At 46.1% G+C, this 14,088-nt stretch overlaps 1 protein-coding gene across 3 annotated transcripts in view; it reads right to left on the bottom strand.

Moving 5' to 3' along the window:
* The window catches only part of LOC144941644 (ankyrin repeat and SOCS box protein 3-like), a 44,243-nt gene that overhangs the window by 12,848 nt on the left and 17,307 nt on the right, over window positions 1-14,088 (bottom strand). For 2 of the 3 annotated variants that reach the window (XM_078867990.1, XM_078867992.1), the window contains exons 4-6: window positions 12,137-12,272; window positions 11,399-11,576; window positions 10,296-10,493 (exon numbers count right to left, since the gene is read on the bottom strand). In XM_078867990.1, the coding sequence (XP_078724116.1) occupies window positions 10,296-10,493; window positions 11,399-11,576; window positions 12,137-12,272 (512 nt within the window). The remainder of the gene's footprint in view (window positions 1-10,295; window positions 10,494-11,398; window positions 11,577-12,136; window positions 12,273-14,088) is intronic. The other variant, XM_078867993.1, reaches the window with a different exon arrangement.

The raw sequence follows: 14,088 nt of genomic DNA, 5'->3' as shown, positions 1-14,088 counted from the left end.
GCCAAGAACCGACACAATCCGTCTTCGCGGGATCGGTGGAGATCCCCGAAGAATCGACAATGTGACCCAAATATCTAACCGACTTACGAAGGAGGTGACATTTGGTCGGTTTAAATTTTAGTTTAGCCGATCGCATGCGCAAGAACACCCCTCTCAATCGCTGGAGGTGTTCTTCAAATGTTTTACTGAAAACAATGACATCGTCCATATAAATCAAGCATGTATCCCACTGCAAGCCCGACAAAACCAACTCCATAAGTCGCTGAAACGTCGCTGGAGAGGAGTGAAGTCCCATGGGTAACCGGTTAAACTGGAACAGCCCCCCTGGAGTCCGAAATGCTGTCTTAGGTTTCGACTCTTCGTCGAGTGGCAACTGCCAAAACCCCGATAACAAATCAAGAGTGGAAAAATATCGCGCACCAGACAATGCATCGAGGGACTCATCCATCCTGGGGAGCGGATACGCGTCAGCCACAGAGATCTTATTCAGGCGACGGAAATCAACGCAGAATCGCAGGGACCCGTCCTGCTTCTTAACCAGCACAATAGGCGCTCCCCACGGGCTGGAGGAGGGCGAAATAATATCGGCTTCTAACATTTCGTTAACAGCCGACTGAACATGTTCCTTCTCCGCAGGACTCAGTCGGAAGGGATTTAGCCTGACCGGCGCCGCATCGCCCGTTTCAATGTGGTGGTGCAACAAATTCGTGCACCCAATGTCATACTTATGTTTACTGAACACATCAGAAAATTCTATGAGCAACTCGCGCAGCGCACCCAACTGCACCGCCGACAAATCGTCCGAGGCGGCGCATAGCGAATGGACCCACTCAAGGTCCTCCCTTGTCTCAACGTTCTGCGCGGGGCTCGAGCCCACCTGCGCAACCAACCCATCATCCACAGGGACCCGCGCCGCGTGAGCCAGCACGGTGCCCTGTTGAATGACAGCTGGCCGCGACCCCGCGTTCAAAACCATTACAAACGGATCCCTGTCAGCCCGCACCAAAGTGTGAGCCACGGATAAATCAAGACCCCCGACAGCCTTGTTAGAAGGACCCAAAAGCACACATTGTTCCGAAGCCTCCCTCACCCATGGTTTCCGCAACCGGAGGGGAATTAACATCTGTGAACCCGGGGGCACATGCACGGTCTGTGTCGCCACCGCTTGTATCGTAGCGCACGCCGTCCGAATGTCAGTAGGGCTCGTCAAAAATGCAATCCGGCGACCCGATGGCAGTTCAATGCATCGTTGATCGATAAGAATTTTGATGGGCATTTTAGCCAAAAAATCAGTGCCCAAAAGACAAGGAACCGCCAAAGAAGACGAAACGAAAACGGGTCCCGACAATTTGATATCTCCAATGCAAATGGACGCCCTAATCTGACCGATAATGCCCAACGATCCCCCATTAGCGGCGTAAAATGGCACATCCACCGGGAGCAGCGGACGACATTGGACTGGAAGAATATTATAAATGAGGTCCGATATAATAGTTGCCGACGCCCCCGTGTCCACTAACACCCTAATCTCGACCCCATCAATAGATCCCGTAACAACGGACGAACCCGCCGAAGCAGCCACAATTCTATGCCCCAATTCCGCCCATTCAATATCTCCCTGGTCCCGGCCGAACCCCTCTCGCCGAACCGAATCCCCGAACCTTAACCGGCTCTCCTCCGCCGCGACGCGGCGTCCCATGTGTGTCGAGTATACAGGCCGAGCGTGTGAGGTGCCGCGACTTGCCGGGGATTGTAGAGATGACTTGGGCTCTCGGTCGTCGTCCAGCCGAGCCCCCATGGCGCGCTGACGCGGAGCGCGGCACCCGGACGCCACGTGGCCCCGGAGGCCGCAGTTATAGCACGTGACGAGGGTCGGAGTAGATCTCGGTTGCTCCGACTTTCGGCCCGATCGCAGAGGCGACCGAGCCCCCGGCCTCCAGTCCCCTGGTCGTCCCGCGGCGAACGCTTCCTCTCGTGGGCTGACGACTTGGGGTTCGGTGACCACCGAACCCGGAGCTGCGACGACGGCAGCGTTGCAACCAACTCCTTGTTTCCGTTGTAGGGCCTCGTGCGCTTGAATACTCGTGGCGACTCTCAAAGAAGAAATATCAATCTCGTCAGCTGTGTTGATAGGGACCCCCAGGTCCTGCGCCAACTTAAGCAGCTGCTCCAAAACCATCGCGTCTTGGCCCTCCTCGTCCATCCGAGGGAACGCAGCATCGGCAAGAGCCAGCAAGGCCGTGCGATAGGCCAGCGCGGTCTCCGTGGCCGCTTTTCGTCTTGCGTAGAAATGATGGCGGCACGCCGAGGGAGGTCCGTAGACCCTGGCCAACAGACCCAGCGCATCCTTCAGCGTGGAGCGGTCCGACTTCCGTGCGGACCTGAAGGCCGCGAGCGCGTTGTCGTCCAGCATGGCAGGCAACGCCCGCAGCGCCGTAGCATCGCACCACGCGGACATCTCTTGATGCGCCAAAAACCTTCGCTGAAATTGGCCCCAGTCTCCGCCTTCCGCCTTGAAGGCTGACAACGTGGGCAGACGCTGCTGAAAAATGAAGTCATCCGCCTCGTGGTTCCTCTCCGCCTCTCCGTCGTTGTGTAAGATGGCGGCTTCAGCGGCAGACGTAAAATGGCGGAGCCCATCACGCGCTGATGACGTCGATGCGCGCGCTTGGGACCCCACCACCACGTGGCGCTCGCCGTTCCCGCCAAAAGTAGGCCCAGGCGCAATGGCGCCCGATCACTCCCTCTCAGCGCGTCACCGGCACACAGCCAATCAGCAGCACTACCCCCACCCGCGCTGACGCCTGCTCCTCCCCGTCAGCGCGCGTCACCGCACACACACCCGTACATACGCGCTGGCACACGACGTATACCCCCAGCGCGTATCACCACTACACATGTAGACAGCAGAGGGAGAATGGCGTGAACAGATCGAGCTGTTTTTGTATTCAAATATTATTTTAATAAATGTAATCTATTGGAAGTTATCAGTGTCTCGAGAATTAGTTTAAAATTATTTAGAAGTGATACAACAAAATAGGGTTTAAAATTTTATTTTAACAGAATGCTCTTTATGCTGAAGGCAAACACATAACTAAAACTGATGAACTATAAACTATTTAAACAAAACAATATTTTTTCTAGTTTACCAGGTAAGGCCCACTGAGCTATATGGCTCCTTTTCAGAAGCAACCTGGCCACAACTGATAGCTCGACGAAGTGGCTTATCATAGTGTAGAAATTAATAGCAGCCGAATACTTTAAACACATGTTTCTAAATATGGAGGGAAAAACCGGAGGAACCGGAGAGAAATCCACAAGAACACAGGGAGAGAGACATGCAAACTCCAAATATACAGGCGTTCAGGGTCGGGATCGAACCCTCCTGAATACCAGGCGAGCGAGATAACATCTCACCACAGTGGCGCCGCCCCTCACGTTAAGTACTCATCATGTTTAAAACCAGGTAAGGGCCTTCGGCCAACAAAAACAGAAATAACAGCTCAGTCTTTGTAGTCACAACATTAGGAGTTTGGAGGAACAAAGACAGAGACAAAGATTCCCTGTAGACCTTTTCAGATTGTTGTATCAAAAGCTGTTAAGAATCTATGAATGCCAAATTGGAACAAGAGGAGGTGGTGTGGCTGTGAACTTGGTTTGCCGCATATGTCTTCCCATTGGCGATGTTTGCACACAGCACCAGCTACTCATTAAAGGCTGAGTTGGTCCTGGATTCGCAGGACCAGTTCAGATATTCACTTCATTCTTTGGTTCTTTCGGTAAAGTCACGTATAAAGATAAAAGAATAAATTAAATAATAGCATACGACGTTTCGATTGCAACACACGCAATCATCATCAGGTATAAATTAAATATCAACAAAAAATCTAACCAGAAAACTATAGACAGACATATAAGCAGACAGATATCACCAAGATACATAGAGAGAGTAACACAGGCACAGAGAGGGAGATCGTCTCTGTGGCGTGGCCTTAAATAGACAGAGGGGGGCGGAGGCAGAGAGAGGGAGGGGTTAGAGAAAAAATTAACATGTCAATGAGTACGAAGAACGCGTAGTAAAGTACGCAGGCTTGAACATTAGGAGAGAGGGAGAAAGAACACACTAAATTAAATAACCTAGCAAAATATCGAAATGTTATGTAATACAACAAAGAGAGTCGGTCAACACACAATTAACGCATAGCCTGGTCGATTACGTATTTCAAAGATTGCTAAGTTAGCTCTCTCGAGAAACGGTGCCTTAACGCGGCGAGAGAGTTTGTGTACGTCTGAGAAGCTGATCGCTATACCGTCGAGAGCCTAGTGCTCTCAGAAGGGTCACCCAAGGCGGGAAGACTTCAGTGGAGACGTCAGACAAAACCCGTTTCGAAAGGTCCCCACATGACCTTTTCAAATAAATTGTGATCCAAGAAAGCAACGGGAAACTACTTGGATTATTCCTCCCTTGAAAACTTCAATGATGACAAGCAAAATCAACAAAGGCCCTGAGTATCGGCGTCCTTTAAATAAGACAGGGGTGCTAAGAATCTCCGAGCTTGTGTCAAAGAACCCTTTCAAAGTAGCAACTTGGAACGTTAGAAGTCTACTTCAAGCAGGAAAACTAGCCAATGTCATACAAGAAATGGATCGACTTGAAATCAACATAATCGGTCTAAGCGAAACTAAATGGCCTGGAACAAAAAAGATTATATCGAGCGAACACCACATCTTCTGCTCCGGAAGAGAAGAAAACACCAAACAAACATACGGTGTCGCCTTTATAGTACACAAGAAATTAGCGAATAAAGTCATCAACTTTAATCTTAATTTTAGAACTTTCGTGACTGCAGGAATTATTATTTGTTTCTTTCGGTTAAGTCACGTCTAAAGATAAAATAATGAATTAAATTAAATAATAGAATACGACGTTTCGATTGCAACACAATTAGCATATCAATGAGTGGTCAACAGATGTTGACCACTCATTGATATGCTAATTTTTTCTCTAACCCTCCTCCCTCTCTGCCTCCGCCCCCCCCTCTGTCTATTTAAGACCACCACACAGAGACGATCACCCCTCTCTGTTACCTGTGTTGCTCTCGCTATGTATCTTGGTGATATCTGTCTGCTAATATGTCTGTCTATAGTTTTCTGGTTAGATTTTATGTCGCTATTTCATTATACCTGATGATGATTGCTTGTGTTGCAATCGAAACGTCGTATTCTATTATTTAATTTAATTCATCAACTTTACCCCAGTATCAGAACGAATAGCACTACTACAATTAGCAGGCAACAAAGTCAACGTGAACATTCTACAGGTTTATGCCCCAACAGCAGACAAACAAGATCATGAAATCGAATCGTTCTATGAGCAACTAACTAACACGCTGAAGCCGCTGAAGAAACAAGACATCACTATAATCCTCGGCGACTTCAACGCCAAGGTTGGCCACGGTCGAATGCAGAACATTGTCGAGAACATGGACTAGGAACAAGGAATGGACGAGGCGACAGACTGGTTCAATTCTGTCAAGAAGAACGTTTCAGTATTGCTAACACGTGGTTCCAATTACCACCTCGACGACTGTACACGTGGACCTCGCCGCAAGACTCCGACAAAAACATCGTCAGGAACCAAATCGATTACATCCTAATTAACATCAGGTTAAGTCTAGTGTGATTACAGCAAAAACCTACCCTGGAGCCGATATATCGTCAGATCATAACCCAGTAACAGCTACAATAAGACTCAAATTGCGATCAATACAATGTACAAAGACGAGACGAGCAGACCTGGAGAAACTGAAGAACAGCGCCGATAAAAGACAAGTACAGCAACATCTCAACGATAGCATCCGCTCAATAACAACAGAAACAGCAGATGTTCAGGAGTACTGGCGCTCGTTCAAACAATGCATCACAGAAACAACAGAAGTCATGCTGGGACACCAGTCACCGAAAAAGAAACAACGATGGATGACACAATATATTCTCGATCTAATGAGCAAACGAAGAATGTACAAAAATAACAACTTGGAGAAGTACAAACAAATGCAACAGAAGATCAGAGAAGCAATCCGACAGGCAAAAGAAAAGTGGATGGAAAAACAATGCGCCGAGATTGAAGAACTAATTAAAAAACATGACAATTTTACTCTGCACAAGAAGCTCAAAGAAGCTGGTAACATCTACAGACCAGCCCCAACAGCTACCTTGTATGCGGACAACAACCAACCAATCCTAAATAAACAAGAAAAAATGGACACCTAGACAAACTATATACACAGGCTCTTTGGCGCCGCGAGAACACCTGCAGAAAAAGACCAACAGATGTCGAAAGACGCTCTCCACATTTTAACATCAGAAGTAGAACATGCAATCAAAACAGCTAAGTCAGGCAAAGCGTGCGGGCCCGACACAATCCATGTAGAATTGCTCAATCTATTAGACAGCAACAACATACGACAACTGACTAATTGGTACAATCAATGGTAGGTTTTTACCCTTTTAACTGGTACAAAACTGACACCTTTATTCAAGGCATCATGTTTGCAATGACCACAACACAAGTAGTCAATAAAGCAAACAAAAAGAAGCAACTCTGATAAGGATAATAATATGCACTGTCCTTGAAGTTGATTGGCCCACACCCGAGACAGCTTTCTTTAGAGCCTAGTCCCCATTGGTGTAGGGCCAGATGACACCAGAAGGCATACAACTCAAAAACAGTGCAATATCAGAGTATTGAGAGTTCGGGGTAAACATTTACACTATGAGATCTCTTTTACCAGTGGCAAAATATAATGGTAGGTTTTTACCCTTTTAACTGGTACAAAACTGACACCTTTATTCAAGGCATCATGTTTGCAATGACCACAACACAAGTAGTCAATAAAGCAAACAAAAAGAAGCAACTCTGATAAGGATAATAATATGCACTGCCCTTGAAGTTGATTGGCCCACACCCGAGACGGCTTTCTTTAGAGCCTAGTCCCCATTGGTGTAGGGCCAGATGACACCAGTAGGCGTACAACTCAAAAACAGTGCAATATCAGAGTATTGAGAGTTCGGGGTAAACATTTACACTATGAGATCTCTTTTACCAGTGGCAAAATATAATGGTAGGGTTTTACCCTTTTAACTGGTACAAAACTGACACCTTTATTCAAGGCATCATGTTTGCAATGACCACAACACAAGTAGTCAATAAAGCAAACAAAAAGAAGCAACTCTGATAAGGATAATAATATGCACTGTCCTTGAAGTTGATTGGCCCACACCCGAGACGGCTTTCTTTAGAGCCTAGTCCCCATTACTCTGATATTGCACTGTTTTTGAGTTGTACGCCTTCTGGTGTCATCTGGCCCTACACCAATGGGGACTAGGCTCTAAAGAAAGCCGTCTCGGGTGTGGGCCAATCAACTTCAAGGACAGTGCATATTATTATCCTTATCAGAGTTGCTTCTTTTTGTTTGCTTTATTGACTACTTGTGTTGTGGTCATTGCAAACATGATGCCTTGAATAAAGGTGTCAGTTTTGTACCAGTTAAAATGGTAAAAACCTACCATTATATGTTGCCACTGGTAAAAGAGATCTCATAGTGTAAATGTTTACCCCGAACTCTCAATACTCTGATATTGCACTGTTTTTGAGTTGTACGCCTTCTGGTGTCATCTGGCCCTACACCAATGGGGACTAGGCTCTAAAGAAAGCCGTCTCGGGTGTGGGCCAATCAACTTCAAGGACAGTGCATATTATTATCCTTATCAGAGTTGCTTCTTTTTGTTTGCTTTATTGACTACTTGTGTTGTGGTCATTGCAAACATGATGCCTTGAATAAAGGTGTCAGTTTTGTACCAGTTAAAAGGGTAAAAACCTACCATTATATTTTGCCACTGGTAAAAGAGATCTCATAGTGTAAATGGTACAATCAAATATGCAATGGCAATAAAATTCCATCCGACTGGCTACAATCCATCTTTGTGGCCATACCAAAGAAAGCAACAAGCCGGAAATGCGAAGACTACAGACTGATAAGCTTGATGAGCCACGTGCTGAAAGTCTTCCTGAAGGTGATCCAACAGCGCATATGCTCCACATGCGAAAATGCATTGAAGAACACACAGTTTGGCTTCTGCAAAGGACTAGGCACAAGAGAAGCAATCTTCTGTCTACAGATACTACTACAGCGATGCTACGAACATCAGAAAGAAGTGTACATCTGCCTCATAGATTACGAGAAAGCCTTTGACTCAGTAGACCACGACCGACTAGCAGCTCTATTAAAACAACTGGGACTAGATAAAAACGACATCAACTTCATCATTGCTCTTTATTGGAAGCAAACAGCCCAACTCCGATATGACAACGAATTGACAGACCCAACACCAATACAAAAAGGTGTACGACAAGGCTGCCCACAGTCACCGAGTCTTTTCAACATCTACTCGGAGCAGATTTTTGATCGAACATTGCAGATAAAAACATTGGTATTAAAGTCAATGGACATTACATCAACAACATCAGGTATGCCGACGACACTGCACTCCTGGCCGATTCGGAACAAGATCTACAATAAATCTTGGACGAGGTTGCCGCACAGAGTCAAATATGGGGCTTACGAATTAACAAAAAGAAAACAAAGGTTATGAAGGTCAGCCGAACTACAAGCGAAATAACAATCAAGCTGGGCAGCGAAAAATTGGAACAAGTACACCGATTTAAATACCTTGGTGTAATCGTTGACGATCAATTGAACCATGAAGTCGAAATCAAGAGCAGAATTGAACAAGCAAGGCAAGCATTTATTAAATGGAAAACACTCCTTGCAGACCGCAACTTGAGTACATCACTGAAACTTCGCACACTGAAATGCTACATCTGGTCAATTTTGCTGTACGGAGTAGAGACGTGGACACTGACAACAACAGCAACAAAAAGGCTCGCAGCTTTCGAACTGTGGCTGTATCGAAGAATGCTGAAAATCCCATGGACAGCCAAAACCACCAATACACAAGTTCTGCAAGATATGGGCACTGACAGGCAACTGCTGAAGACCATCATTAGCAGGAAGTGTTACTACTTAGGCCACATTGCCCGAAACGACCACAAATACCAGCTATTAAAGCAAATCCTGGAAGGAAAAATCGAAGGGAAAAAACGACCAGGATGGCCAAAAACGACATGGTTCAGTAACATCAAAACATGGCTACAATTAACAACAGCACAAACTCTACACGCCGTGCTAGACCGGGACCAATATCATCGTGAAGTCGCACACGCCGTTAGGCAGCACTAAAGAAGAAGAAGCTAAGTTAGAATTTAAGTGTGAAAATTCCAAAGAAAGACAAAACATAAACACAAGAGGAACGGAGACACACAGACAGAGCAGAACATAAGAACGACGAAAAACGAGTGTGTTGACCGACTCTCTGTGTTGTATTACATAACATTTCGATATTTTGCTAGGTTATTTAATTTAGTGTGTTCTTTCTCCCTCTCTCCTAATGTTCAAGCCTGCGTACTTTACTACGCGTTCTTCGTACTCATTGACATGTTAATTTTTCTCTAACCCCTCTGGCTCCGCCCCCCTCTGTCTATTTAAGGCCACGCCACAGAGACGATCTCCCTCTCTGTGCCTGTGTTACTCTCTCTATGTATCTTGGTGATATCTGTCTGCTTATATGTCTGTCTATAGTTTTCTGGTTAGATTTTTTATTACCATTTCATTTATACCTGATGATGATTGCTTGTGTTGCAATCGAAACGTCGTATGCTATTATTTAATTTATTATTTTTTCTTTATACGTGACTTTACCGAAAGAACCAAAGAATAATTCTTGCAGTCACGAAAGCTCCAAAATTAAGACAGATATTCACTGTTATTGTCCGTGAGAGGGAATCAAACTCAAGCCGCCAAGTTTGCAATGCAGCACGGTAACCACTGCGTCATCGCTCCCACTACGTACAAATCTGGATATATTTCTCAATCAGTATAGCTCTATCAGAACCATTCCGTGTCTTGATATAAAGTTAATCACAATAACGGTACCAGATCTCAGTACAAATTAGTTTCTGCCACCCGAAACACAGCTGCCAATTCGTTGACTTATGCCAATTCTCAGTGCCATCTATCCGGGTCAATGCCGGACAGGTGGATATCCCCAGGGTGCCTATACAAGCACCATCACCGGAAATGATCAGATTATTGCCAGGATTGCGGCAGGGAGCGAGTGGGAGACACGTGGGAGACGCGTGGGAGACGCGTGGGAGATGCGTGGGAGATGCGTACCCGCTGGAGATCGCCAGATGCAGCGGAGACTCGAGCCCCAGCAGCGGGCAGCGCTGTGCGTCCGGGCTGTACCCGGCCTCAAGCAAGGAGCGCAGGCAACCTCCACTCTCTCCGTGCGTGGCCGAATACACAGGGCTCACGGCTCCCGGCTGCCACCCGCAACTGGCGTCCGTCATCGGCAGCAACAAGCTCACCAACCTGAGCAGACCAGTACATGTAGAGTCAACTCTGTAGCCAGGAGAGAGATGTGCGGCCTTATCGAGGGTTAAAATTACGCTTTGCTACTGTAGTGTTAATACTTAAGCGATCCGGGGATAGAAATACCCAAGGGACCCAGGTTATTGTTAAAGATGACGTCACGGACAAAAGGAAAGAGAAGGCGGGGCATGAGAGAGAGGGAACGCTCAGGAGGGGAGTTGTGATGTCACCGAATGAGGCAGGGAGATCGGAGCGCTTCCTGCTGGGATTTGGAGTGGAAGGGTAGCACGCAGCGTGATCTCGTGTAGAAAATAAAGAGGAGTGTGTCATCTGAACCTTCGTCTGGTGGACTCATTACACTGCGAATACATATTAATTTTGCTGACACGTCAGATAAGCAGCCCGAGTGGCACAGCAGGAGAGTGAATGGCTCACAATTGGAAGGGCATGAGTTCAATCCTGTATGTGGGGTTTGCTCAATGAAATAAGTGGAACTTTTGGGGGGGTAAACAGTGGCTTTCTATGGAGAGACTTGTTCCCACTATAGAAATACGTAATTTCCTCCACTGGCTCAGAGTTATAAAAAGATTAGTATCACCTCAATGCTCATTTATAAGCATAAAATCACTCTGACTTGACTGTTTATTACTTAATCATAGTCACTGTTTATTACTTAATCACAGTCCCTGTTTATCACCAAGTACCATCAGAACCGGAATATTTATTTATACTGGAGGAATTCGATGAGATAATAAGCTCTTTTTAACAGATGTCCAATCATCTATGCCTAACTTTATTCATCACTCCACCGTTGAGCCACCTGGTTGGCCAAAAAATTCTCGAATTCTCGAGTCGAGTCTCTATCTAGCCTCTCCAACCAATGCCCGTACACCTGCCATACGCACTGGACATGCCCGCGTTGAGCAGCGGCGTGGAGGGGCAGCTGCCAGCCGTCCTCGTTGCAGGGGAGGCCGGGCTGGGCCCCGTTGTCCAGCAGCAGCCGCAGGCACTCGGTGTGGCCCTCCTGCGACGCAATGAAAAGTGGAGTCGCCCAGTCCTTGGATTTTGCATTCACATCAGGGCCTGCGTGCACAAACGATGCAGGATGGCGTACATCACGACTTCAGTAGTGAGCGCCGGATATCTCACCACACGAGTCAGTCGATCCCAACCGATGGTCTGCAAGACTGTACTACTGTTCCATGACAAGCCAGCAGATGCCGACATCGAAGCCCATGGGCAGGAAGGGAGTTTCACGAGTGTGTGCGTGCGATCCACCAAACCTTGCCTCCACAGTGCTACATTACAGGATACATTTAGCAGAGCTATCGTTGCTGTTAAGAGAGTCGCTACCTATCCAGGTTAGACAAGGAAAGGCCGGGAATTGGCATCTGTGTTTGGGTGGCAGGAACTCATTTGTACCGAGATCTTGTACCGGCATTGCCTTGAACTTTATCACAATAAATTTCAGTTTTGATAGTTTTAATAAGCCTACACCGCTTGATAAATATATCCAGGTTTACTCTATGGGAAGGTGGAAGCCAAATTCTGTGAGACAGAGCAACATAAACAAAAATGTGGCTACGTTTTGTGTTTGTGCAAAGTGTTTGACGTGCTGTTGTCATAGTCCGAGATGAGCCTACCGTGCTGCAAGAGAATCCTGAGACAGGGAGCCTGTCCATATTGGGCTGCCAGGAAGAGGGGTGTGATGCCATAGTCGTCCCGAGCCTCGACACGTGCCCCACGTTCCAGCAGCAACTGCAACAGCTCCACATGGCCCTGCGGATAACACAGGATGAAACAGATGATGAGCGATCCAGCCGAGGAGAAATCTGTGAATGAATTTAGTTCCAATACGTTGCACACTAAAAAACCCAAACAAAGTAGTTGGTTCAACCTTGATTTGAAGCTTTCATGACTGCAGGAATCTATACTCTTTTTTTTGTTCCTGTTGCCCGGTTCTCTGACATTGACAAGCTAATCTTCTCATTGGCACACCTCTGGTGGCTGGGCTGTCTCACATTGACATGCTAATCTCTCACATTTACATTTACGTACAAATTCCTTCTCTAGCTCCGCCCACTTACCCTTGGGTTGGGCCCACCAAAAATCCTATATAAACTCTTGTTGCAGCAGCTCTTTCTCCTACGTCAGCAGTCCTTCTGCTGTGTTTGTTTCACACATGATGATGGTTGCTTGTGTTGTGATCGAAATGTCGTGATATATATTTTTTCTACCTATGTGACTTTACCGAAAGAACCAAAGAGTAAAGTAATTGGTATTGGCCCAACATCCCAAATGCTGAAACATTTCCTGGAAATTACTCAATTAGCATAACACACACATTAATGCTTCCCACTACTAAAAAAAACTCGACAGGACCATCCTGAAAGATTATCTTGAGATTCAATGAAGCTTTCATGTATGCATGTTTGTTTGTCCAGCTAACTCGACAATTTGACTCTTTTACCAATTTCAACGAATAACAAACATAATAGGCAGACTAGAGGCCTCCTTCCCATATCTGTCCCTCTACATGAAAATAATTGTTTTTAACATACATCCCATTAGCCACAAGACCTTCTTGAAATGCAATATGTGAATGCATTAGTTCAACATAAGCACACTCGGGGACATTTTGGCATTCCGTGTCTCATCAGCAGTCAGACTGCAAGTTAGATGTAGTTTCTTAGTAATACTAATGAAGAAAGGACCAAAATACATGTTAAACTGAGAGTCGATCAAAGTGACGTGCTTTTGCCAAAGTTATTTACATGGCATGAGAAGATAATTTGGAAAAACAAAGCTATAAATCTTGATTTGAAGCTTTCATGACTGCAGGAATTCATACTCTTTGGTTCTTTCGGTAAAGTCACGTAGGTAAGAAAATAAATCATAGATCACGACGTTTCGATCGCAACAACAAGCAATCGTCTTCAGGTGAGAGAAAGAAGCATGCCGTTGTGACGAGGCATTATATAGATCCGAGACGGGGGAGGGGAGGCCGTAATGGGCGAGAGGGTTGGGGTGAAATTCGGATCTCTCTCTCACCTAAGCCCTCTTTGAATTTCACCCCCACCCTCTCGCCCGTTATGGCCTCCCCTCCCTGCCCCCTCTCGGATCTATGTAATGCCTCGTTACAATGGCATGCTTCTCTCTCACACCTGAAGACGATTGCTTGTTGTTGCAATCGAAACATCGTGATCTATTATTTATTTTCTTATCTATGTGACTTTACCGAAAGCACCAAAGAGTAGGAATTCCTGCAGTCACGAAAGCTTCAAATCAAGATTGAACCGCCTCTACGGGGAGGATTTCCACACAACTCAGACATAACTTCAACCGAGAGGATGGATGCAAAATTTAGCAATCTTTGGTAGGACGTGATCAACCAGGTAAAGTGTTAACTGTTGTGTTAGCCTACTCTCTGAGTTGCATTACATTTCTAAATTTTGTTAAATTTGATGTCTAAGCTTCCTTTTCCTTTTGTCGCTCTCTCACCTAAGCCCTCTTTGAATTTCACCCCGACCCTCTCACCCATTACAGCCTCCCCTCCCTCCCCCCTCTCGGATCTATATACAGTGATACCTCGGTT

This window comes from Lampetra fluviatilis, chromosome 25, assembly GCF_964198595.1.
Source record: "Lampetra fluviatilis chromosome 25, kcLamFluv1.1, whole genome shotgun sequence".
NCBI classification, from domain to species: domain Eukaryota; kingdom Metazoa; phylum Chordata; class Hyperoartia; order Petromyzontiformes; family Petromyzontidae; genus Lampetra; species Lampetra fluviatilis.
This window is presented reverse-complemented; position numbering and strand designations above follow the sequence as displayed.